The sequence below is a fragment of the Sphaerodactylus townsendi genome, unplaced genomic scaffold, assembly GCF_021028975.2.
Source record: "Sphaerodactylus townsendi isolate TG3544 unplaced genomic scaffold, MPM_Stown_v2.3 scaffold_28, whole genome shotgun sequence".
In the NCBI taxonomy this organism is placed as follows: domain Eukaryota; kingdom Metazoa; phylum Chordata; class Lepidosauria; order Squamata; family Sphaerodactylidae; genus Sphaerodactylus; species Sphaerodactylus townsendi.
In genome coordinates, this window is record NW_025950451.1 from 108,894 (window position 1) to 132,629 (window position 23,736).

A 23,736-nucleotide genomic window follows, 5' to 3' on the forward strand; every position below is an offset into this window, starting at 1 on the left:
TCCTTTCAGGAGACTCACACCTAAAGAGACTCATTGTGTTTCCCTGCTCCTAGACATGAAGCCTGCTCACTGGACACAGTGTGTAGCAGACTTCGCTCTGTGATATACCTCTGAAGATGCCAGTTACAGATGCAGGCAAAACATTAAGAATAAGATCTACCAGACCATGGCCACACAGACCAGAAAGCCCATCACACCATTAACAGCAAATCCCATTTAAGTCTATGGTGGGAAAAACAATTAATACCCTGAATGTTTTGTGGCTTTACCTTGAACAATGGTCACCCACAGCCCTCCCTCAGAAATTTCCCAATCCCCATTAACTACAATGGAGTCAAGGCATTTTAGAGCACAGAATCTGGGGAAATTTCTTTGGGTGACTGTCAGGGTGCATTCTTAAATCTAGTGGCACCAAAATTTCAGAGTATCATCCAGGGACTGTCCTTATGATAACCCCAAGTTTGGTGAAGTTTGGTTCAGGGGGGCCTCCTGTTAGCTCCCATTGGAAACAATGGGGATGGGGCACCCCCTTTGGGGGTTCATAACTTTGGCCCCCCTGAACCAAACTTCACCAAACTTGGGTGGTATCATCAGGACAGTCCACTGAAAATTTGGTGCCACTAGCTTTAAAAATGCACCCCCTGCACGTCAAAACGTGAAAAAACACCCCCAAAATGAAAAAAATTCAAACGGACCCGAATTTTTCAGATTTACTCAAAAAAGATTTGCAGGACACCAGGCACGCTCAGATCTGCTCGCTGCTGCCAGTCAACGTACTCTTTGTTTCTGTGTTGTGTGGCAGGGGACTGCCCCTTTCCCCTCTGATTGGGTGGAAAACTGCACTAAAAGGGCTGCTTTTTGCTCTGCAGAGTGTGCTCTGGCCTGGAAAGAGCTTGAAATCACAATAAAGAACCTCTGCTCTGAAGGCCTCTGCATTTACCCACTGCCGGCAAAGCTGAAATCACTTTGAAATCACTTTCTAGTTGCCCTGGCAGTGGGTAACAGTTTTACTCATCAATTTGTAAAAGACGGAAAGAGCAGAAGTGATGTGAGATCCCAGACAATATAGCAAGAGAAGAAAAGGAAGTTGGGCTTACTTCATTCTTGGGCTTGGAGGAGGGCAAGATCTCTTGGAATGAAGAGCAGAGGAGGCCTGGGCGAAGCTCTCTGGAGAATGGAAAACTCCGTCTTGCTATGGCTGCTAGCACTTGCATCCTCTGTCTGTGGGAAAGGTGAGTGCCCTACTGCATTCCCTCCCCACAGACTGATACAGAATGATACCATGGCAGTATTTAACAGCAAGAAAGGCTCAAGAGGTTGTTTGGTGCTGTCATTGGGGCCTGGGGGATGTTGTTGGGATTTCCTTTGGGAGAGAAAAGAAATATTGGTGTGAAATGCTAAGAATTCTGGTTAGTGTAACTGGAGGCAACCTCTTAACTTCTAACTCCATGTAAAGAAGCTGTTTACTTATGATGCCAATTCAGGAAATGTGGACAGGGACAGGTATGGACAGCAGCTCAGATAGGTTGAACCCTCTCTTGGAGGCACATCTGAACAGGCACCTGATTTATGCTTGCAGTTGGCACTCGGGGACTCCTTGGTGTCCAAGAGGCAGCTTGTGTATGCAGAGCTCTTCGGCTGCATGGTTAGTTGAGAGTCCAAAAGAAAGGACAGACACTTGAAGTCGCCCTCCTGGCAGCTGTAGAAGAGGTCTTGGGGGAGGCGATGAAAATCTCCACGAATATTACAACGGCTTCAAAGATTCTGGAACAGAAGAACAAGACAAAAATGACTGGGCTTCTGAGGTGCTCTTTTTCCCTAAATTAAAATTGGAGACCTTTCTCTTTTAGACCCTTGTCCAGATGGCTTTTGCAAGGATGTCAGAGTCAGTTTTTGCGCACCCTCCGAGAACCCCCCCCCCCCTCTTGCTCTTGGGCATGAGCTACTGTCACATGCTTCTTGACTAGCAGGATGCAAGCACAAAACTTCAACAGGTCACTCTTCTTGGCAAGCAGGTGGTGTGGGCTGAGTGGTCTGGTTACCCCTGATGCAAAGACCCACCACAATTATTTGGCGGAGGTTAATTTTGAGCTGTGACTCATGCAGAGATGCAAAGCCAGTCTTCTGCATAGGCACGTACATGGGACTTGGAGCTCCACTGCAAAGTGTTTGGACTGTGCTTAGCATGGGAACACTTCTCTCTAGTTATCCCCATCACAAGGGCTTTGGAATCCGTTCACTGGGAGCAAAACAGCTGATGCTCAGTGCAGTTTGAAAATACAATGCAAGATATTTGTTGAGGGGCAAATAATTGTGCTTAGACCTGGTTTTCAGAAGGTATCTGATATCTTCAAAGCTGACAACTTTAACAAAAGTGATGTGTCTGTGGTTCAGTGACAAAAAATTCTTGTAAAAAACTTTTCAGGAGTACAAAATTCTAGACCCTTGGCTGCCTTTTCTGACATAATACAGTGTTTTAACATATAGGCTTCAGTGCAATCATGTTATATCATTTCATGCTTGTCAATTGAAATGAGTTAAAGGGATGCTTCCTTCAGGTAGTGTTGTGGGCAAGAAGCAGTAGAGAAAAATTTGACATTGTGTGAGAGTCTCCCTTCTCATGTCCTCACCAGCTGCAGTGTGTTGGGCAAATGCTCAAGGTGGTGTGTGTGAAATGCATACTTGCCCACTTCAATGATCACTACACCCATCTGGCAGAGTGGATACTCCTGCCACAGTAAAGATGATGGTCTTTCAAGTGCCAAAAGAAGCCCTGTGTAAGTAGTTTTCTGTTGCTGAAATGGACCATATAAACAAAGGAACTTCCTTTGATTTATTTTTAAAGATGCCTCGTTCTGAAGAAGTATAAGCATCCAGAGTGTTTGCACATGTTGCAGAGGGGCAAGAAGGCTCTGATTTTCAGAATGTAGCAATATCATCATGTTGAGCAAGCACGGTGAACGTTTCCCCCTACTGTGTAAGAGCTGGCTAATTTGCATGATTTACTGGCTTTGTAGCTTCTTCACAAAAGTCTATATAGTGTGTGTGTGTGTGTGTGTGTGTGTGTGTGTGTGTGTGTGTGTGTGTGTGTGTGTGTGTGTGTGTGTGTGTGTTTTAGGGATTCACAGAATGCAACTGTAACCAAAGGTCAGAACTGTCTCATGCCTGGAATCAAATTCTCTTATTATTACTGTTCTCGAATACCTTGCATTTCCATGTGTACAAAATGATACAGACTTTATCTCATGCCTTTAGTTTCATACAATAAGTTGGCTCTTGTAGCTTTTTCCATGAATGGTGGTGCTTTCCACCACCCCAAGAATCTTGTCCTAGGTTCTTGTGAGAAGGGAAGGATGCTTGTGTTGGAGAAAAGCCCCATTTCCCCTGGAACACTTTCATAGGAGTGTGCATATGCAGTATATAAATGCTGCTTAAGACTGACTGAGTTTGCCAGCATCATGAGGGTATTTGTTCATAAATGTTGCAAGATGGTCTCTTACCAGAAAAATCCATGAAATGGAACTACTGTGTCTCACTTGCTGCAAAAGGGAGGAGTCATACAATATACTCCACTATGGCCGTTTTTGCACGGTCAAAACATCCCAGGGTAGAAACAGGATCTTACATACCCCAGCTATTTTGTCCCAGTTTCTTCCTCCGCATGGCTCCCTGCTTCTTCCCAGGTGCTGAGGCAGGACCGGGAGATAATACTCCATTTTGTTCCACATGGGCTCAGGACAGATCTGAGCATGCTTGGTGTCCCACATTCTGATTCGCTGTTGTTTTTGACTGGCAGAAGCAAGCAGATCTGAGCATGCCTGGTGTCCTGCAAATCTTTTTTGATAGGTCCAAGACTATCCCTAAATGCATCTCCTTCACATTTGGAAGCCTCCTTTCTTTTACCTTCTCTGCAAGATTTCCTGAGATTTTCCCCCCACTTCCTTTTATCCAACCAGATAGTATACAGAATGAGGTATTTCAAACTGGATTTGGACTCTGTTGCTGACAGAGGGGTACCTAGGGAAAATGTAGCCTGGTGCAAAATCTGAGTCCCACTGCCCCATATGGTGGGTGGCTTGTACTGCTAGTTTCCCCTCACATCTCCCCCCCCACCACACAGTGGTCTTGCAGGATTGCTGCTTCCTTGCTTTTGGTTTGGCTGGGGGTGCTCTTGGTCCACTTGAGCTGACTGTGTTTTTATATGTGGGGGGGGGGGGCAGCGCCAATGGAAAATGCTGGAAACTTTGTGCAGGAGGCATTTCCAGGGTTTTGTATGGCTGGTTTGGGAAGCACCATCTCCTCTGCCCGCCCCGCCCCCCTCCAGTGGCCCTGGTTGCTGATTGGTGATGGGGAGACAGAGGCAGTGGGAGGAAGTTGCGAGGCAGGAAAAATATACTGGGTCTGCTTCTGTGGTGTTTGCACGGCAGCGGGGTCACACAGGGGCATTTTTAAAAAGCCATGTTGGTGTTTTTTGAAAGCTGCGGGGCAAAGGAAAAATAGCGGGGCAACACTGGGGCAGACCCTGTGTGGCTTTGAGAATTCCTGGATGCACAGGGATATTTTCCATGCTCATCCTGGGATATTTTGACCGTGCAAAAACAGCCAATGTTTACACTTCCTTGGCAATAGTATTGTGCTTTATCTAATAGCAAAAGTAAGAACACAAATCTGCCTTCATACAAATTCCGTCACTCAGACCAAACCAAACCCACCCAGGAAAGGAAGCCTTGAACAGCTGCAGTTCTGTTGCCCTTTCACTCACAGCGCCAGCTTTGCATTTGCGGAAGGGGGAATTTACAGTGGCTGACTAAAACATAATGGGCGAATTAACAGATGTAAATAAAACTTTGAAGAAGTCTTAAAGGCAGGACTGCATGTTCTTCATGCTTTCCTTAATAAATCAGAACAGGGACACAAGCAATTGCCAAACAGAAGCCTCACCCACAAGAGAAGCCTGTCTCTGCAATATGCATGTGGTTTTGCATAATTCCAGGGGTCTCTAGCCTTAGCCCTGGGTAAGCATCCTGCGAGTGCTCAGATCGAGGGAGTGCCAGATTTCACTGGGGTTCGGTGCAATAGTGGGTGGTTGTGAAAGAACTAAAACATGACCTGGATGTGCAATGGGGGTGTTCTTTTTTTGCCAGAACAAAATGGCTATTAAGAAAGAAGGCTAAACTAGAGCCAAAGTTGTTTCTAATTTAGGATGTTCCCATTCAGGTTCTTACCAGCATAATGGTGACCTCCGTGTAAAAGAACTGGCATTCACTCCCCAGAACGGAGTTCTCTTATCTGGAGATGGATAATTTCCCAGAATTGGTATCTGTTTATAGTTGTCCTGTTGTCCTTGCAGCCCTGCTGGATCTAACTGGCGTGCAAGAAATTGAAGGGACCTGGCAAGCATCTGTTAACTTGCCATGTGTGTATGAGCCCTCTACTGACGTGGAGCAGCAAGCTGTGTTGTGGAAAATCTCTCTGCCAGATCAGAGCACGAGGACCATCTTTCGCCGGACTCCTGACTCTGGAGATCAGACACTCTTGACGCTTTTCAAAGGCAGAATCCATGTTCCGAAAGATCCACCCGGAGATGTCTCCCTCCTCATTGAGGATCTGGAGATGACCGATCGTGGGCAATACACCTGTGTAGTTATCTGGGTGGCAAGAAACAAGACCAGGATGACGAAAGAGAGGATGACTATCCTCAGTGTTGTCAAAGGTAACCCTTGCGGGCTGCAGGGCATTCAGTGGTTAAAAACATAACAGAAGGGGCATGTAAAGAGGAGTTTTGGATTTATACCCCCTTTTCTTAATCATAAAGGTCTCAAGGCGGCTTTCAAACGCTTTCCATTTCTCTTCCCACAGCAGACATATTGAAGTGAGGTAGGTGGGGCTCTGTAAGAGCTGTGACTAGCCCAAGATCACTCAGCAGGCTTCATGGGTAGGAATGGGGTATCAAGCCCAGTTCTCCAGATCAGACACTCCTAATCCACTACACCACACCATGTTTGTTTAGTTTTGCCTGGTACGTACTGAGCTGTCCTTAAGTGGGTTTTTTAACTTTGTATGACTTTCCGATGAACGATGGGGGATGAAGGGCAGAAATGCTCCCCAAGGTATTCTCTGTCCAGAAACATGACATCCTCCCTGATGCTGCATTCCTGTTCTTTAATTGCCCTCCTTCCCTTTCCTCCTGCATCCTTTGGACCGTTGGTCCCTTGTGCGGTGGCCAGTTGCTGTAGCTGCACGATAAACATTTTCCTTCTCTTCTTCAGTGGCAGTGACCAAGCCCGTCCTCACAGCTGGGAGTGTGGGATCTATCCTGCCCACAGGGAGGAATATCAGCCTCACCTGCCAAGCCAATGGCTCCCCTCCCATCATATACCGATGGTTCAAGACAGCTCAAAAAGGAAATGCAGACCAAATTGGAGAGGATGCCATACTCCACTTTGACAGCCTGCAGGAATCAGACACAGGAGCATATTTCTGTGAAGTACAGAACCGAGTCAGCTCCATTATCCAGAGGAGCGACACCTTGCAGCTAACTGTAAGAGGTAAGGACCCCAATAAATCATATAGAATGACAGAAAGATAATGGATTTTAAGGAACACCATTAAAAAGCATTATCCAGTACAACTTTACCCTCTATATCGGAGTCCCTAACTTGGGGTCCACTGCTATCTTCTCCGGCAACCAAAACCAGTATTTTTAGAAAATGGGTGGGCTAGACAGCACTTTAACTCAGTAGCGTTAGTGACTGTTGGAGATCTAATTGACAGCGCAGATTGAAGAAAAACATACCACAACACAAGAATCTTCACTGTGTATCTGAAGAAGTGTGTGTATACAAGAAACTATTTTGTAATGGCATTTCGTTTAACAGAGCTTCTGCCTGAAGCGTTGCTATTTGTTATTGGTAGGAATATTAATCTGGAGGAGTGGGAGAGACTAAGGAAAGGGGATCTAAAATTCACAGCAAGCTATAACCTGAAAGAATATCATTACAAAATGATGTATAGATGGTATCTGATGCCAAAAAAGTTGGGAAAAAATGTATAAAGCTATATATAATAGATGTTGGAAATGCCAAAAACATGAGGGATCTTTTTTCACTTGGGGTGGCTATGCACAGAGGCTAAATCCTTTAGGACATGGTACTCAAAGAAATACAGAAAATTATTAAAATAACAATGAAGAAAAAGCCTGAGGTTTTTCTACTGGGATTAATTGGAGATGATATCCCAAATAAATATAGGCTGCTTTTCACGTATATATGAACGGCTGCAAGGACACTGCAAGGACTGGCGTAGCTACCAGGGGGTGAGATGGGGACCAGCGCACTGAGAGGAGCCGTTGGGGTCATGTGGGTGGTGGAAAATCACCCCCTCCTCCTTTCCCCTAGACCACGCTGCTTCCCAATCCAAGCAGACTGCCCATTCTGTGGCCAGCCAGAGGACAAGCAGCCTGCTCAGGGTCCAGGAAGCAGTGCGGGCTTGCGGTAGGCTGCTGCCAGGCCACTCCACCTCCATTGGAGCGCATACCTGCTCACAGGTGGGGCTCTGATGGAGGTGGGGTGGGAAGCAGCCTTCCACAGGCCCACTGGGTGCCCCTCGAGTTGAGGAATCAGCCCACTGCCGGGTAACTCCAACCTACCTCCATTGGAGTCCGCGCCTGCTCGATGGAGGAGGGGTGGGCGGCAGCCTTCCACAGGCCCACTGGGCACCCTTCAGCACTGCCCCACCAGGCTTCCCGGGACCGCTGCCCACTGCCTGCTCAGGTAAGTCGGGCACGGTGGAGGTGGGCCGGTGGCACCATTTTGCCCTGGGCGCCATTTTGCCTTTCTACGCCTCTGCATTGTATGTCCAGAAATGAAGAGAAGAAAAAGTATCAACCAAGGAAGAACAGATACAGAAGCTCACAAAAAATTCAGAAATAGCAAAACTAACAATATTAATGAAAGACAGTAACAGGGAGAAATTTGTAGAAAACTGGAAACCTTTTACAGACTACCTATTGAGAAAATATGGTAGAAGAGAAATAATCACAGGATTTGAGACTTAAAAGAAAACAGCAGACTGAAAATATATTAGAAATGATATAGAGTATAACTGATAATGTGTTTTATTTTAATTAAACGCATGAACCTAAAATGGATTAGAATTCGATAGTGAGATAGCAGGAAGTCATTTGGATATTTTCTTGATTTCCTTTACTTTGTTGTTTGCTTTTCTCTTTTCAGTATTTTATGATTATGCTTTGCACTGATGTGGTGAGGTGTGAAAGTGTTCATGTTTATTGTTATTTCTTTGTGTGTGTGTATGTATATATATGTATATGCTATAATTCTGAAAAGCTACAGCAGATCTTGAGATGAAAACAAATAATTTACAGTGCAACTAATTACTCTTGTAGATCCTTGCTCCTGATTATATAGATTGCAGAGCTATAGTCACTGGTCAAAAAATATCCTCTTTGAGAATGTGTCCAGTGAACACCAGTTGCCTGGTTTGGTGGCAGATCACATCTTTTGTGCGTAGAAGGTCCATGGTCCAAGCTGCTGGAGAAAAAGGTCCATGGTCCAGGTGGCTTGTGGTCCTGGAGAGCCACCCACACTCAGAGCAGACATTATTGAGATAGACAGTCTGACTCAGAAGAGGGCATCTCTGTATATCCCCAGAAACAAGCATTTCTCCAGATGTTCATCAGGTTTTGAACCAATATACCTGAAAGACTGCAAACTTTCTTGCGAATCGGTTTGATCGCTATGGTCATCTTTGTAAGTTCTGATTCAGGTGCTCCCACCATTTGAGATTAGGCATGGGGCAAACTTGGAGAGGGCCTTCTCAATCATAGCAACAAAGCTCTGAAACCCAGAGAGATTCATCTGCCTGCTTCTGTTGCCATCTTCCTCATCAGGTGAAGTTTTTCTTTTTTTCATTTGTCAATTCTCTCAGTGACACCTTCACCTCAAAATTGATAAGCATGCCCTCTCTTCCATCACCCAAGTAATTGATTTTAAAAAATATTGAATAGCAATGGGCCCAGGACAGAACCCTGTGACACCCACTAGCCACTTTTCTTTAGGATGAAGATGAGCTATTGATGAGCATCCTTTGGGTTTGGTCAGTCAACCAATTACAAATCCATCTAACAGTAGAATTGTCTAGCTCACATTTTACTAGCTTGCTTGGAAGAATGTCATGGGGGAACCTTGCCAAAGGCCTTCATGAAGTCAAGGTCTGCTACATCGACAGCATTCCCTTCATCTACCAAGTTTGTCACTCTATCAAAAAAAGTGATAAGACTAGTTTGGCATGATTTGTTTTTGAGAAACCCATGTGGACTTTTAGTGATTATGGCATTCCTCTTTAAGTACTTACAGACTGTCTGTTTAATGATCTACTCTAAAATCTTTGCTGGCATTGATGTCAGGCTGACTGGGCAGCCATTATTTGGATCCTCCTTTTCCCCTTTTTGAAGATGGGGACATCAGCCCTCCTCCAGTCTTCTGCCTTTATTTTTATTTTAATTCTGTTTTAAGTTGTTTTAAAGATGCACATTTTTATGGGTGGTTGGTTGGTATCAATAGTTTTGAAATGTGGTTTTATGTGTAGATGTGTTAATTTATTAGCCACCTCAGTGGTCCATTTGTGGGAAGAAAAGCAAGATACACATTTTGTAAAAAAGAAAAAAACTTTTTTCAGGTTTTGTCAGCACTTTTGGGGAAAGCTGCCAGTATGTGTGTCCCTAACTTTACCATCATAGGATGTTTCCTGATTGGCCACCAAAGGTTCTGTTATTAATGGCAAAGTCAATGCCTGGTGCTTTCTCCTTGTAGATCCTTCAGAATTGCCTACTCTAAAACCGAGCTCTGAGAATTCAGATGCCACTATTGCTGAAAGAGGTAAGCCATTTCAAAGGGTTGCTGAATGGAAAGCCAGGCAGGGACTGGGATTAAGCTGTTGTGTATTTGGGTTTTGCGGTGAAGCTTCCTGAGATAACAGGGAAAAACAGGCTTGGTTGATATAGCAACACAAATCCTGGTACGGGGCAAGGTGACACAAAGAGTATGCCCAAATCTAGAAAGCAAAGGTGGTCTATGGGAGGGGAGATAGGGTGTTTTCCCACTTACCAGTAGCTGCGCACTACTGTAGGCAAGTAGCGCGGGGTCCCCCGGCACTCCCCACTACAGGGGCGGTGACAACGCAGTCGCCCCGACACTGCCGCTGTCGCGCCCCCTCAGCGTGTGTCATCCCTGGCGCTCTTCCAAAAGGCGCCTTTTGATGACCCCGCGCGTCGTGGGGAAGCCCGGTCGCACACCAGAAATGACGCACGCTGAGAGTAGCGCGCGGCATAGGGGGGTCGTGGCAAGTGGGGAAACGCCCATAGATTAAGAGCATGACAGGCAGTCTGTACATGTTCACAGCCCAACCAATTAATAATGTTGGCAGAGTTGCTTGGGAGGGTCTAATCATGGAAAAGGTATAAGTCCTGTTTGTGAACAGTAGAGCTCTGAGGCCCCTCCCTGCAGCTGCACAGGAGATCTCCTGTTGTAGTTGCTTCGAGGAAGCCAACTGCTTCTTTTCAACTGAATCTTGACCTTGGGCTTGATTTGCAGGTCTGGTTCCAACTGCACTAGAACCTCAGAGGGACGAGAGCGTTTCAGGGCACCCTGTTGACACCCCAGGTATGGGAAGCTGAAAGGAGGATGGGCAAGCAGAGTTGCCTTAGTGTTCTTTTGATGCTCCAGAGCAAGGGTCCCTAACCTGGCACCTGTGGGCATCACGGCTCCCACCAACAATACACGTCCTTGTGCCCACCAAGGGTTTCTAGAAGGTGGGTGGGGCTGGTTAGGAACTTCGCCCAGCCAGGTTTCTGAACGATGGTCGTGTGAGTTCTTTAAAAAGGTTTCTTTGGCAGCCACTGCCACCACAGATCAAAGATTTATTTATTTATTTATTTATTATGTGATTTATAAGCCGCCTCACCCCCAAAGGGCTCGAGATCTCCCCTCTGTTACTGAAGGTGAGCTGTAGCAGCCATTTTGTGACCGGCTGAGCCTCCTGCAGCAGCCATTTTGTGGCTGAGCTCCCAGTGTTGTGTCAGCGTTCCAAAGGGGCTTGCAGGCTCAAAAAAGTTGGGGACCCCTGCTCTGGAGGTTCTGCATGCTTTTGGATTCCTTTGGCTGGCTCACCTGCCTCAGGGCTAGGGGGGCAGGATAATCCCGCAGAGGATTAATAATTTGCATATTCAGCAAAGGCTCATGGGTATGCTATAAACAAAATTTAAAATTCATTTTTAATTTTAGTTTTATACCTTGTCCATCCCAAAAGGGCTCAGGGCAACAACAACATGTTAAACCCACATTACAGGTAAAATTATCATTTTAAAAATACTCACCATAACTGTAAAGATAGCCCAAAGGCAGGACCTGTCTGATAGCAACTGAGCTATATGAATACCTGGAGCCAGTATGGCTGTGTGTAGCCAGGGCTTCTGGAGCACTTGCTCGCATGCTCAGCCTGGCAGGGGTGAGTGGCCTCATGTGGGGGCTGCTGCATGCAGGCTTGGGTACCATTATGCCTTAGGCAATGGTTTCCTTTCCTGTGCCTCTGCATCACTTCCCCTGTCACAGTGGGAAGTGAGGGGCCTGCCAAAGCCTTGCAGCAGCCTTGCTCTAGCTGCCATGGCAGCGGGAGTGAGGAGCAAGGTGCAGAGATCCCCTGCCTGCCTGCCTCCATCAGAGACTTGACGGGGGAAGCTGGCTCCTGCATTTCCCACCCTTGGTTTATACGTGAGTCAATAAGTTTTCCCAGGTTTTGGTGGTACAATTAGGTGCCTCGGATTACACGTGGGTCGGCTTATACCCGAGTATATACGGTAATTTCTGCTGAATGTTTGATACGCCTAAATTGTAAGTTGTCCTTAAAAAACATAAGATCAGGCCAGAATTATTTATTATGCTTTGGGACAGCCTGTGATGTCGGCTATTTAACAATTCCAATTTCCAGATGGGATGCTGAGATTCAGGGCAACCCCAGAGAGCAGCACTTGGCAGCTCTCCTTCTGTGGCCCAATTCAGCCCCTGTAAGCTGAAGGCAGCTGCTTGCGCTGCCATTTTGCGCGGCCATTTTGCTGTTTTGTTCCAGCTCCTCCGAGGCCCAGCCTGCCCCTCTACATCATTGGCCTGATTGCTGTGCTCTGCATCACGGTGCTTCTTGCGGTCTTGGCGGTCATCTTCTGCAGCAGGAAGCGCAGGGCTGGTGAGTCAGGTATTGCTGGAAAGGGAGTGGCTTTTCCGAAAATCTTGGTGGTGGAGAGAGTGATTCCCAACAAGCAGTCGTGGGTTTAGGATCCCCTTTGGATGAGGCTGCTATATGTAGAGCTGAACTCATTTTAATTTTCCATTCATTCATTAAAATGTTTATATCTCGCCTTCAAGAAAAGGCAAGATAAACATTTTTGTTACCATCACAGAAAAACTTTGCCCAGAAAAGATGTCTGCGGTGCATTTGGTCAAAGCATGGATCTGTCAGAAACACCCAATTTCCTCCTTGCCAACTATCAGACAGATATTTAGAAGCTGTTCTATTGACAGTTAAAATTCTTGCTTGCCAAACTAGTACAAAGAAGAATTTGACAGCCAGAGAAAGAAGGTTGCTTAGGAAATGCTCCACATGTTGTAGGGGAGATAGAAGAGGTGGGCATATCCATTTTGATATGAAAACTATATCAACAAGTGAGGCATTTTCTGTTGATGTTTTCTTTTGTTTATATCCAAATGTGCAAATCCCTAACACACAATAGTTCTGTACAGAAAGTTCATCTGTTCAGGGTGTGCACACTGGTTGTCGGTTTCTGGATATTTTTAATATCCTTCAAAAATCTACAAAGCTCTGCCATGCTCCCTTCAGCTCCCTTAAAACTTTCTTTCTCCAACCCAGTTCCTGGTTGATAAAGAGGCTCCATCAGCCAGCCCCCAACTGTGCCTCGCTGGTCAAGAGAACTTGGGGCAGACACAGCACATTATGCGGCCTCTTTTGGATCAGGGGTTTGCAGCACTTTAAATGGCAAAGCTTCCCCAGGGAAGTCAAAGCCTTCCCTGATGGTGTCCTTCGCACATTTTCAGTGGATGTTGCTTACTGTTTTAAAACAAATTTCCTTTCTGAGTGGAAGGTTTTCAGATAAGGCTCTGCTGTTTCTTTTTCAGATGACGCCTATGAAGTGACCTAGTAAGTACCTTCTGGACTTTGGGAAGGCAAGGTGCAAAAGTTGGACTAAAGTATCTTGGTGATGTGAATGTTAAAGACTGAGTGAAAAGAGCCCAATTTTGTCCAGTTATGGGGTGGGGAAAGAAAATGCAGAGGATGCAAAGGAATGGCCAGGAGTCAGTGGGGGTGGGGGGGCACACCCAATTTTCTAAAGGAAGCTGTTTCCTTAATACTTGGGGTGTGGGGAGCTAGAACTGGATTGCTGAACCAAGTCTTTTCTGGCTTTAGAAGGGTCACCTGACTAAGCCATAATTGTCTGCTGGTTTGCAAATTTAAAGAGAAAAGTACTAAATCACTGGTTGTTGCGGGCTTTCCAGGCTGTGTGCACATTTCTCTGTGACACACCTCTGAAGATGCCAGCCACGGATGCAGGCAAAACGTTAGGAGCAAGATCTACCAGACCACAACCACACAGCCCGGAAAACCCACCACAACCAGTTGAGTCTGGCCATGAAAGCCTTCAACAATATACCAAATCATTGTTGCTCTGTCTGCATTCCTACATCAGGTGACCGGCACTACCATGGAGACAGCAATGTTTGCTCAGTGAGGAAATTGGCTTGCACACAGGATGTTGCTGAGTATGATGGATTGGGGCTGGTACTTTTCACAATGCAATCTAATAGCAAAGCCATGGGGAGCCCTTCTCTCCACCTATTGAGGCACCTGAGCCCCCACATTCTCAAACCACTATATGTACCTTTGTGCCCTCAAGTTGCAGCTGACTTATGGCGACACCAGCCAGGAACTTTGAAGGCTAGTGAGAAGCAGAGGTGATTTCCCATTGACTTCATCTGCAGCATCTTCCCTTGGTGGTCTCCCCTCCAAATAACTTTGCTTAGCTCCTGAGTTCTGATGAGGTTGGGCTACATCATGCCACCTTCCCTCCAAACCAGCCTAGAAAATGCCATGTTCTTTGGCAACTCCAAGTCAGCTGTTTTATGACGTAATCTGTCACGGATTAGAGTGCATTGTCTGGCACCCATGGACCAGGAAGAAAGGCAAACTACTGAAGCAATTCACAGTGAAACAGGAAGAGCAACTGCAGGTCTCCAGGGCCAGACTGGCAATTCAGCTTTCCTGTGAGGAGCTGGAGCAGCCCGAGTGGGCAGGAAAATATTCCTCCCCCCCTCCCACCCAACCACCTTGTATGTTTTCAAGGTTAGAGATGCTCAGAGATGGTTTGCCATAGCCTGGCTCCGCGTAGGCTGAGAGAGTTCTGGGGGAACTGTGATTGGCCCAAGGTCAACCAGCATGTACAGAAGTCGAGAATTTAACCCAGTTCTCTAGGTCTACTTAACCACTGTACCACACTAGCTCTCAGTAAATCCACTAGCGTGGTTCATATCCAAGAGAGAGAGAGAGAGATTTTGCATCCCCAAATGTGCTTCAGCCAACTCTCTGCTTCTCTCCAGAATCTAAACACATACATGGCTGCCTCCTCCCTTCAGCTGAGAGGAGTTCTTCAAGCTGGAATGGGCGCTTTTAGCCACTTCCTAACACTTAAGGGCCTTTGAGGATATCCATTAAGGAACATAACCTTTCCCTAGGCTTCCCCCTAGGGATGGCACTTGAGGACAAGCATAGGATAGCCCCATTCATATGTTACCAGACTCCAAAGCCATTGGGAATGCCAGCCAATGTTCTTCTAGCTCCTGGACTACTCAGAGCTTCTCTTCGCCATATAGCGTGCAATAATTTTGACAAAACAGACTGTTTTAAAACGTATTTTATATCTGGCTGATATCAGTAAAACTATACAACTAAGATTTAGCACAGGCTTGAAATAAGCAAGTTTGACTTTTCCAATTTTGAAAAATAACCAGATAGTAGTTTTCAAAGTCTGATGTTATGGACATTAAGGCTTACATTTATATTAATACTTTAATGTATCAAACCTGGGGTTTCTTCCTAGCTTCTTTATGCTGCAGTCCAACAGATTGTCTTTAAGTGGGATTGCAGGAGAAAAAAAGCTGAATTGGGAACATAAAGATTCAAATATTAGCAAGTTTTTTGCTCTGAAATTTCTTCCCTCACCTAGATGGTTTATTCCCAAGTTCACAGAGTTATTTTTTCACACCTTACCCCAGCTACATTTCATCTGCCTTTGGTTTGCTTGGTCTTTCCTTTAAAGATAATCTCTCAATATTGGAATATTTTTGCAAAAATATTTGGGTGAACCATGGTGTGGAGAAGCCATGTTTGGTCGATTTCCCACTGCAAATTAGATGTAGATTGATGCAAGTTTGAAAAGTAACCAACCTTTTCATCGCTGTTTCTTTGACCTCACGACAATCAAGGCATCTGCTCCCGTCTCTGATTCCAGAAAACGGACATTCCCCACTACCATGGGATCGGATTGCCAGGGCTGTCCTGTTGTGTCGTGTCATGCCGTGTCGGGCAGATACTTTCCAATGGAAGGTTTGCCCCATCCATTACTGCAGAAATTTGCGCCCACGGCTATCCAAGAAGCCCCCGTTCTATCGAGTTAGTAAAAAAAGCAGGGGAATCCGAGTGTTCCCGTTCTCTTGAGTTCTCGAGTTCTTGTTTTATCGTTAGACCGGTAAATGTATGACCGAATCAGAGGAACAGGAGGAGCCAAGTGAGACGAAATCGAAACTTAAAGAAAAATCTGCTTGCGCATTGCCTGGCGCGTTCCGATTGGCTGGGAACAATCGCGTCACTGCTAATGCGGGAATCTGAAAACGAACTCAGTTGCCCGAAATTCCCCACCAATCCAGAATGTAAACGTGTCCTGGCAAAAGTTGCACAAGCAAGCAGGTATGGGAGGAATGTGGGGTAAGGGGTGTGGGGAGCGACAGAGCCAGAACTGATCTGTGGCCCAGTGGGGAAAATGCAAGGAAACTGCGACATTTCCAGTCACAATTCTGGAACTAATTAAAAGTGGGGAATCGACCTTACATTGCTGCATTTGTTCTAAATGAAACAGGCCATGGAGCCTGAAAGTAGGTTGGAGAAAGGCATTGCTTCCCCAGGTGAATTCCCAAGTCCTTCTCTTATCCTACTGCCTTGCCATCAACCAGGTTTTCAGGCATTTGCAGCAATGTAAAAACCTCCAAACTCTGTTTCCCCGAGGCAAAAGAGAGGTGTATTGACAGTGTTACCTCTTTCTAAAGTAAAGTGGAAAAGCAGCATCCCTCTCCCTAGACTGCATGCTGGCTTCCTTTTTTAACAGGGGAGGGGTTTTTAGGTAGCCCTCTTCGGCAGGAGCAGACTTGTACTGATTTGCTTCCCTTTGTGCCTTTTGAACTGGAGCCACAGATCTCAAATCATGCAGTCCAGAGGCTGGTAGATAAGGAAGGAAGGACACGAGATGCTGTTTGGCGTGATCCAAACCTTAACATTCTCTTCCAGCAACAATTCTGTGACTGTCGTGAGAGAAGAGGCCAGGCCTGCCGTGGCTGAAGCACCCGCCTGCACTGCTGAGCCCGTCTCTCCAAGGGGTGAGAGCAGCTATGCCGTGGAGCCAGCCAAAGTCCCCATTTATGTGCCAATGGGCACCAAGATTGACAATGAGTACGAGACCCTCGTGGACAAGATGGAATCTGTGTATGAAGTGGTAGACACTCAGAAGGGGGCCGGCTTGGACACAAAGAGGCCAAGCCAGTGATGGACCTTCAAGCACTTAGCAAGAGGGAAAGTGGTTCATCAGCTGCCCTTTCTTCAGGGGCATCTGTTAACTTGTGTCACTTCAGGTTCGCCCTTAAAATTCCTCCCATTAATTTGTCCAGTCAAACTCCCTCCTGCCTTAACAATGGGTTATGTACAAGTACCTGGAAGAAGAGAGCCCATGGCCATGATCCCGTTTGGCACCACACACCAGAAGCTAGCTCCTGCACATGTGCCCACAACTGGACAAGAAAATGTGCAGGGGTTCATGTTCCCCCAACTCAGCCCACTATCCTGAGCTGCACAGCTGCAGCATCAGCCACAGGGGTGCCACCTATTGCTTGTAGGATTGCCAACCTCCAGGTAGTGGCTGGAGATCTCCCACTATTACACCTCTAGGCGACAGAGATCAGTTCATTTGAAGAATGATGAAGATGAAGAATACCAGAGAGAACACAAATGGTGGCAAAAGAGAAGTAAGTTAGCTGTAAGGGAGGCAAAAAAGGATTATGAGGAACGCATGGCTGCGAACATCAAGACCAGCAACAAACAGTTCTTCAAGTACATCAAAAGCAGGAAGCCAGCTAGGGAAGCGGTAGGCCCGTTAGATGATGAAGGAACAAAAGGTGTGCTAAAAGATGGCAGGGAGATTGCAGAGAAGCTGAATGAATTCTTTGCATCTGTCTTCACCCAAGAGGAGGTGAGGAACATTCCTGCACCTGAACCAAGCTTCTTAGGAGGCGAATCCGAGGAACTAGCGAAGATAGTGGTAGACAAGGAAGAAGTTCTGGCAGCCATTGATAAACTAAATGCTACCAAATCCCCTGGCCCAGATTGCATTCATCCAAGAGTTCTTAAAGAGCTCAAGCATGAAATTGCTGATCTTCTCACTTTAATATGCAACTTATCCCTGAAATCAGGCTCCATCCCTGAAGACTGGAAGATGGCCAACGTCACACCAATCTTTAAGAAAGGGTCTAGGGGGACCTCGCGGAAATTACAGGCCAGTCAGTTTGACATCTGTTCCTGGTAAAATTAGTAGAATCTATCATTAAAGATAAAATTATAAAACATGTAGAAAAGCAAGACCTGCTGAGGAAGAGTCAGCATGGCTTTTGCAGAGGCAAGTCCTGTCTTACAAAATTACTAGAATTCTTTGAGGGTGTAAACAGTCATGTGGATAAGGGGTGAACCAGTGGACATTAAGTTCACTTGGATTTCCAAAAGGTTTTTGACAAAGTTCCTCACCAGAGACTGTTGAGAAAACTCAGCAATGAAGGAATAAGAGGGGAAGTCCTCCTATGGATTAAAAACTGGTTGAGGAACAGGAAACAAAGGGTAGGTATAAATGGGAAGTTCTCACAATGGAGAGATGTAGGGAGTGGTGTCCCCCAAGGATCCGTTTTGGGACCAGTGCTCTTTAACTTATTCATAAATGACCTGTACAAAAGGGTGGGTAGTGGGTAGAGTAGGGGTGGGTAGAGTAGGGGTGGGTAGTGTGGTGGCCAAGTTTGCAGATGATACCAAATTATGTAGGGTGGTAAGAACCACAAAGGATTGCGAAGAGCTCCAAGCGGACCTTGATAAATTAGGTGAGTGGGCTAAGAAATGGCAAATGCAGTTCAATGTAGCTAAATGTAAAGTGATGCACATAGGGGCAAAAAATCCAAACTTCACATACACGCTACAAGGGTCAGTGCTATCAGTCACAGACTAGGAAAGGGATTTAGGCGTCTTAGTTGATAGTTCCATGGGAATGTCAACTCAATGCATGGCAGCTGTAAAAAACGGCACTTTGTCAAAAGCCTTTTGGAAATCCACAGACAATGTCCACCTTCTGTTCAATTTCGTCCACATGTACGTTCATATACCCTCAAAGAACTCCAGTAAGTTTGTAAGACAGGATTTTTCTCTGCAAAAGCCATTCTAACTTTTTCTCAGCAGTTCTTGCTTTTCTACATGTTTAATAATTTTATCTTTAATGATAGATTCTACTAATTTACCAGGAACAGATGTCAAACTGACTGGCCTGTAATTTCCCGGGACCCCCCTAGATCCTTTCTTAAAGATTGGTGTGACATTGGCCATCTTCCAGTCTTCAGGGATGGAGCCTGATTTCAGGGATAAGTTGCATATTAAAGTGAGAAGATCAGCAATTTCATGCTTGAGCTCTTTAAGAACTCTTGGGTGAATGCAATCTGGGCCAGGGGATTTGGTAACATTTAGTTTATCAATGGCTGCCAGAACTTCTTCCTTGTCTACCACTATCTTCGCTTAGTTCCTCGGATTCGACTACTAAGACGCATGGTTAAGGTGCAGGAATGTTCCTCACCTCCTTCCTTGGGTGAAGACAGATGCAAAGAATTCATTCAGCTTCTCTGCAATCTCCCTGCCATCTTTTAGCACACCTCTTTGTTCCTCTTGTCATCTAACGGGCTTCAATGGCTTCCCCTTGCTGGCTTCCTGCTTTTGATGTACTTGAAGAACTGTTTGTTGCTGGTCTTGATGTTCGCGAGCCATATGCTCATAATCTTTTTTTGCCTTGCTTACAGCTAAGCTGCTTCTCTGTTGCCCTCATTTGTGTTGCCTCTCATAGTCTTCATCAGTCAAGCTGGACTTCCAGTTTCTAAAAGACATTTTCTTTTTTTTTTTCTCTGGATAATTTCCTCAACCTCTCTTGTTAACTATGGTACTTTTTTGGACTGGGTGCTGCCTTTTTCTAACCTGTGGGAACACAATCCAGCTGAGCTTTTATTACTGTGTTTTTAAATAACCTCCAAGCATCCTGGACAGTTTTGACTCTCTTGATTTTCCCTTTCAGCTTCCTGCGCACTATCCCCCTCATCTTTGAGAAATTTCCCTTTCTGAAGGCGAATGTAACTACATTAGTAGTTGCCACTTGTTCGCATGCTGAGATACTGAATCTGACAGCATTGTGGTCGCTGTTCCCTATCGGCTCAACAACACTGACTTCCTGCACCAGGTCCTGGGTCCCACATAGAATTAGATCTAGGATCACCTTCTCCCCCCTGGTTGGTTCCATAACCATCTGCTCTAAGTTGCCAGGTCATTTAGCATATCCAGGAACGCTCTCTCCTTACTATGACCTGAACATGCATTTTTTCCAGTTTATATGGGGATAGTTAAACAATTCCATTACCACTACATTTTTTGTTTCTTTGTTGGCCTCTCTAATTTCTTTTTCCATCTCAGAATCCTCTTGGCACTTTGGTCTGGGGGACGATAATATATTCCTAATATTAAACTGTCCTTCACACCTGGTATTGATATCCACAGTGATTCTGTAGGGGAACCAGCTCCCCTTGCATTGTCTATTTTATGTGATACTATGCTCTCTTTGATGTAAAGGGCAACTCCACCCCCAATGCGCCCTGTCCTATCCTTCCTATAGAGCCTGTAGCCTGGTATAACAGCATCCCACTGGTTCTCCTCATTCCACCATGTCTCTGTAATGCCCACTATATAAATGTCAGTTCCAAAAATGCTGAAATTATATTCCAAAAACTTCCAATAAAATTATATTTATTATACACTTCTGCTTTTATTATCTATTTCTTCTGCTTTTATTATCGATTTATGTATCTGCTTCTGATTATGCCAATAAAGGCTTATGTATGTATGTATATTAATGTGCTCAAAATACATTAGTTTTTAATTACTATATATACATACCTTCTCCTTGTGTAAAAAACCCTTTGTAGTCAAATTGCACTTGTTCACCTGGGGATAGCACTCCAACCAGTGGGGGGATTCAGCCGGTTCACACCACTTTGGCAGAACCGGTTGTTAAAATGATGCTTGTAAACAACCAGTTGTTAAATTATTTGAATACCACCACCGGAACCGGTTGTTAAATTATTTGAATGCCACCACTGACTCTAACAATCATCTTTCCCAAGACAAGCACAGTTATAAGTAACCTAGAATACGTGCAAACCAGGAAAGGTGTTGACAGTACCTTTGGACTTGGGCTACCATCCTCTATGAGACTGTTCTCTGTCTTCACAGGGTTCCCTGTATCTACTGGGCACACAAGCCTCCCTTTATGCTACAGGCTCCCCCAGTAATTCAGTCACCAGCCCAGTTGGTGGGCCTTTGTTGAATGCACCTGTGTCAGCTTACCAGTTACGTAATCCTGTCCCCCCATCTTGATATCCCTGCTGTACCTTTTGACTTGCCTGGCATGCCCATATTTGGACTTGAACTTCCCCATAGGTATGCATCATCTTGCATCACCTGGGGCTTTTACAAACATTCAAGCCCAGCAGCAGGGACCTGGATTGTGCCCTTTTGCCCTGATGCCCCTGCAGATCTTACTCTGGCACTTAATTTGGCCCCCAGCAGGGAGCCCCCAGGTAAATCTAAATACACTGGAAAGCCTTCGACAATACATTAAATGTAATGTCGAAGTCTTTCACGGCCGGAATCACTGGGGTGCTGTGTGGTTTCCGGGCTGTATGGCCGTGTTCTAGCAGCATTCTCTCCTGACGTTTCGCCTGCATCTGTGGCTGGCATCTTCAGAGGATCCTCTGAAGATGCCAGCCTCTGAAGATGCCAGCCGCAGATGCAGGCGAAACGTCAGGAGAGAATGCTGCTAGAACACGGCCATACAGCCCGGAAACCACACAGCACCCAAATACATTAAATTTAAATACATTGGAAGGACAGCTCAAACCCTCTAGCCTTGCCATTGGAGCTGTACCCAGACCTCTGCCACTGCTGGAATGGCTCTGCTCCTAAGCTTTCTTCCACTGTTGAAATCGCAGGATCCCCGCTCAAATCTCAGCATGTTTTTATTTCCTCAGCTTTAGCCCCACCCCCAGGATGCAGCTTCTCTGTCCTTGGGCCCTGGCCACTCAGCCTTACAGCCAGCAGGTCTTTTCTAGTCACTTTCAACTGGGCCCTTGCTTACTGCAACACAGTCGGGACTGTCCAGGCACTCATAATGTTTTGTGTATTTTCATCTGTAAACTGCTATGGTACTTTTGCAAAAGCACCGTCTTGTATTCTTTGCCTGATTTGTCTCTTCCCAGATCTTTCTTTTGGGCAGGGAAATAATGTTCCTCATTGGTGAAATGCTTGTCCTCTTCCATCTTCTCTTCTCAAGAAGTAATTGTCCCAGATTTGGGCTCATAGATGCGTCATACTGTGAAGGTCTCCTTCTTGCACCCAGAACATTTTAAGGTTTCCATGTGCAGGGGATGCTGTCCATGAGTCAGGCCTGACACAGAGATGGATTTGAGCAACACTACGTGGGTAACTGACTTGGATGGCCCAGGCCAGCCTGATCTCATAAGGCAGGGGTAGGGAACCTGCGGCTCTCCAGATGTTCAGGAACTACAATTCCCATCAGCCCCTACCAGCATGGCCAATTGGCCATGCTGACAGAGGCTGATGGGAATTGTAGTTCCTGAACATCTGGAGAGCCGCAGGTTCCCTACCCCTGTCATAAGGTTTTAGAAGCGAAGCAAGGCCAGTCCTGCTCAGTATTTGAATGGGAGACAACTAAAGAAGTCCAAGGCAGATACACATAAGTCAACTGTGAATTGACGGCACTTTTCAGGCCTCAGTATGGGACAGAGTAGCACTGGGAGAAAGATCAACAAAAGTCCTGAACAGCAAATAATACACCCACCACGTGACTGGGACTTTGAATCCTCCAACCCTTATAAAATGAGGAAATTCCATTACTCTTTCCTTTACAGTATTACACAGCCCTTGCTTTGACCACACCGGCCCAGTCCTGTGAGGGAGGGTAGAGGTTGTCTATAGGTGCCCCTCTGTGATAGATTTACAGCACCCACTCAGGATCCTTCCACTGATGGCTCTCCATCATCAAGGAGGGGGGCATCCGTTAGTTCAGACCATTGGCAGTTGCTGGCAGTTTATCTAGCTAAGGAGAATCTGGCGAGCTGAGAAAAGAACAGGGTTTTTACAATAGCAGGGTTAGTGAAGAACGAAATATTGGTTATTTCTCTTGTGGTTTTGTTTTGATGCAGCACATTAGTGTATCTGGATTAGGTCCCCAAAGACCCAGACTCCAATAAAAGACTTTAGAGAAGAGAGGTGTAATAGAATAAAAAGGATTTATTAAGCTGCAGCAGAATAAACAGGTCATCTGACCTAAGGGGGAGCCCTTCGGGGGAGGGCGGTATAAAAGTAGAATAATAAATAAAAATAAATAAAAGGTGGAAGCACTCAGTATTATAGTGATTCGTGCATCAGTCAGTCAGTAGTGCATCATCAATATATAACTTATTACATCAGTTTGTTCCATCCCTTTACATGCTTGGGCAGGTTAAGCACAGACGTGGATACAACAGGGAAAAAGTTAAAAAATATCCCGCTCAGCAGAAGCAGCCAATAAGGATAGCCCCTGAGCTGAACGCGCGTTCCACAGCTTCAGAGTGGGGAATCCTGGTGGCTGCCGCCTGAGGATTGTTTGGGGGGCAGAAGCTGCAGTGGGCACGCTGAAACCGGGCTCAAAAGGTCCCGTTTTTTCCCCAAAACAGTTTGTATGCACTTCCATTTTGGAAGTGGGGAATCGACCACTGTTATGCTCTTATCAGGGAAGCACAGAGAGCAGAGACCCAGAGTCTCCCAAATATCCTTGAAGATGAGAACATTGTGACATATTACTGAAAGCACAGCTTGGAACGCATCACTCTCAGGATATATTTCACTCAGCCAGTTTTCCTTAATTGGCAGGCAAAAAAGCCCCGCAACTTCCTAACCCTGTGCAAGGAAAGGGGAGTGAGGGTCTCTCTCAGGAAAGAACAACACTATGCAAGGCTAGCTAGAGGTGCCATCCGCATTTAT

The 23,736-nt window shown here is 45.7% G+C and overlaps 1 protein-coding gene across 1 annotated transcript; it reads left to right on the top strand.

Moving 5' to 3' along the window:
• Positions 1-1,102: 1,102 nt before the first annotated feature.
• Positions 1,103-17,301, top strand: VSIG4 (V-set and immunoglobulin domain containing 4). The gene is made up of 8 exons (XM_048482939.1): positions 1,103-1,232; positions 5,351-5,713; positions 6,270-6,548; positions 9,834-9,899; positions 10,614-10,682; positions 12,145-12,258; positions 13,206-13,227; positions 16,642-17,301. The coding sequence occupies exons 1-8, from the start codon at positions 1,136-1,138 to the stop codon at positions 16,895-16,897; spliced, it is 1,266 nt and encodes a 421-aa protein (XP_048338896.1). The 5' UTR covers positions 1,103-1,135; the 3' UTR covers positions 16,898-17,301.
• Positions 17,302-23,736: the final 6,435 nt, after the last annotated feature.

What these genes read in the sequence shown, in the direction of transcription:
- VSIG4 (XM_048482939.1), top strand. Translation starts at nt 1,136, where the DNA reads ATGAAGAGCAGAGGAGGCCTGGGCGAAGCTCTCTGGAGAATGGAAAAC. An exon ending in CTTGCAGCTAACTGTAAGAG is followed by an intron (nt 6,549 to 9,833) that starts GTAAGGACCCCA and finishes TTCTCCTTGTAG; the next exon opens with ATCCTTCAGAATTGCCTACT. An exon ending in TGCCACTATTGCTGAAAGAG is followed by an intron (nt 9,900 to 10,613) that starts GTAAGCCATTTC and finishes CTTGATTTGCAG; the next exon opens with GTCTGGTTCCAACTGCACTA.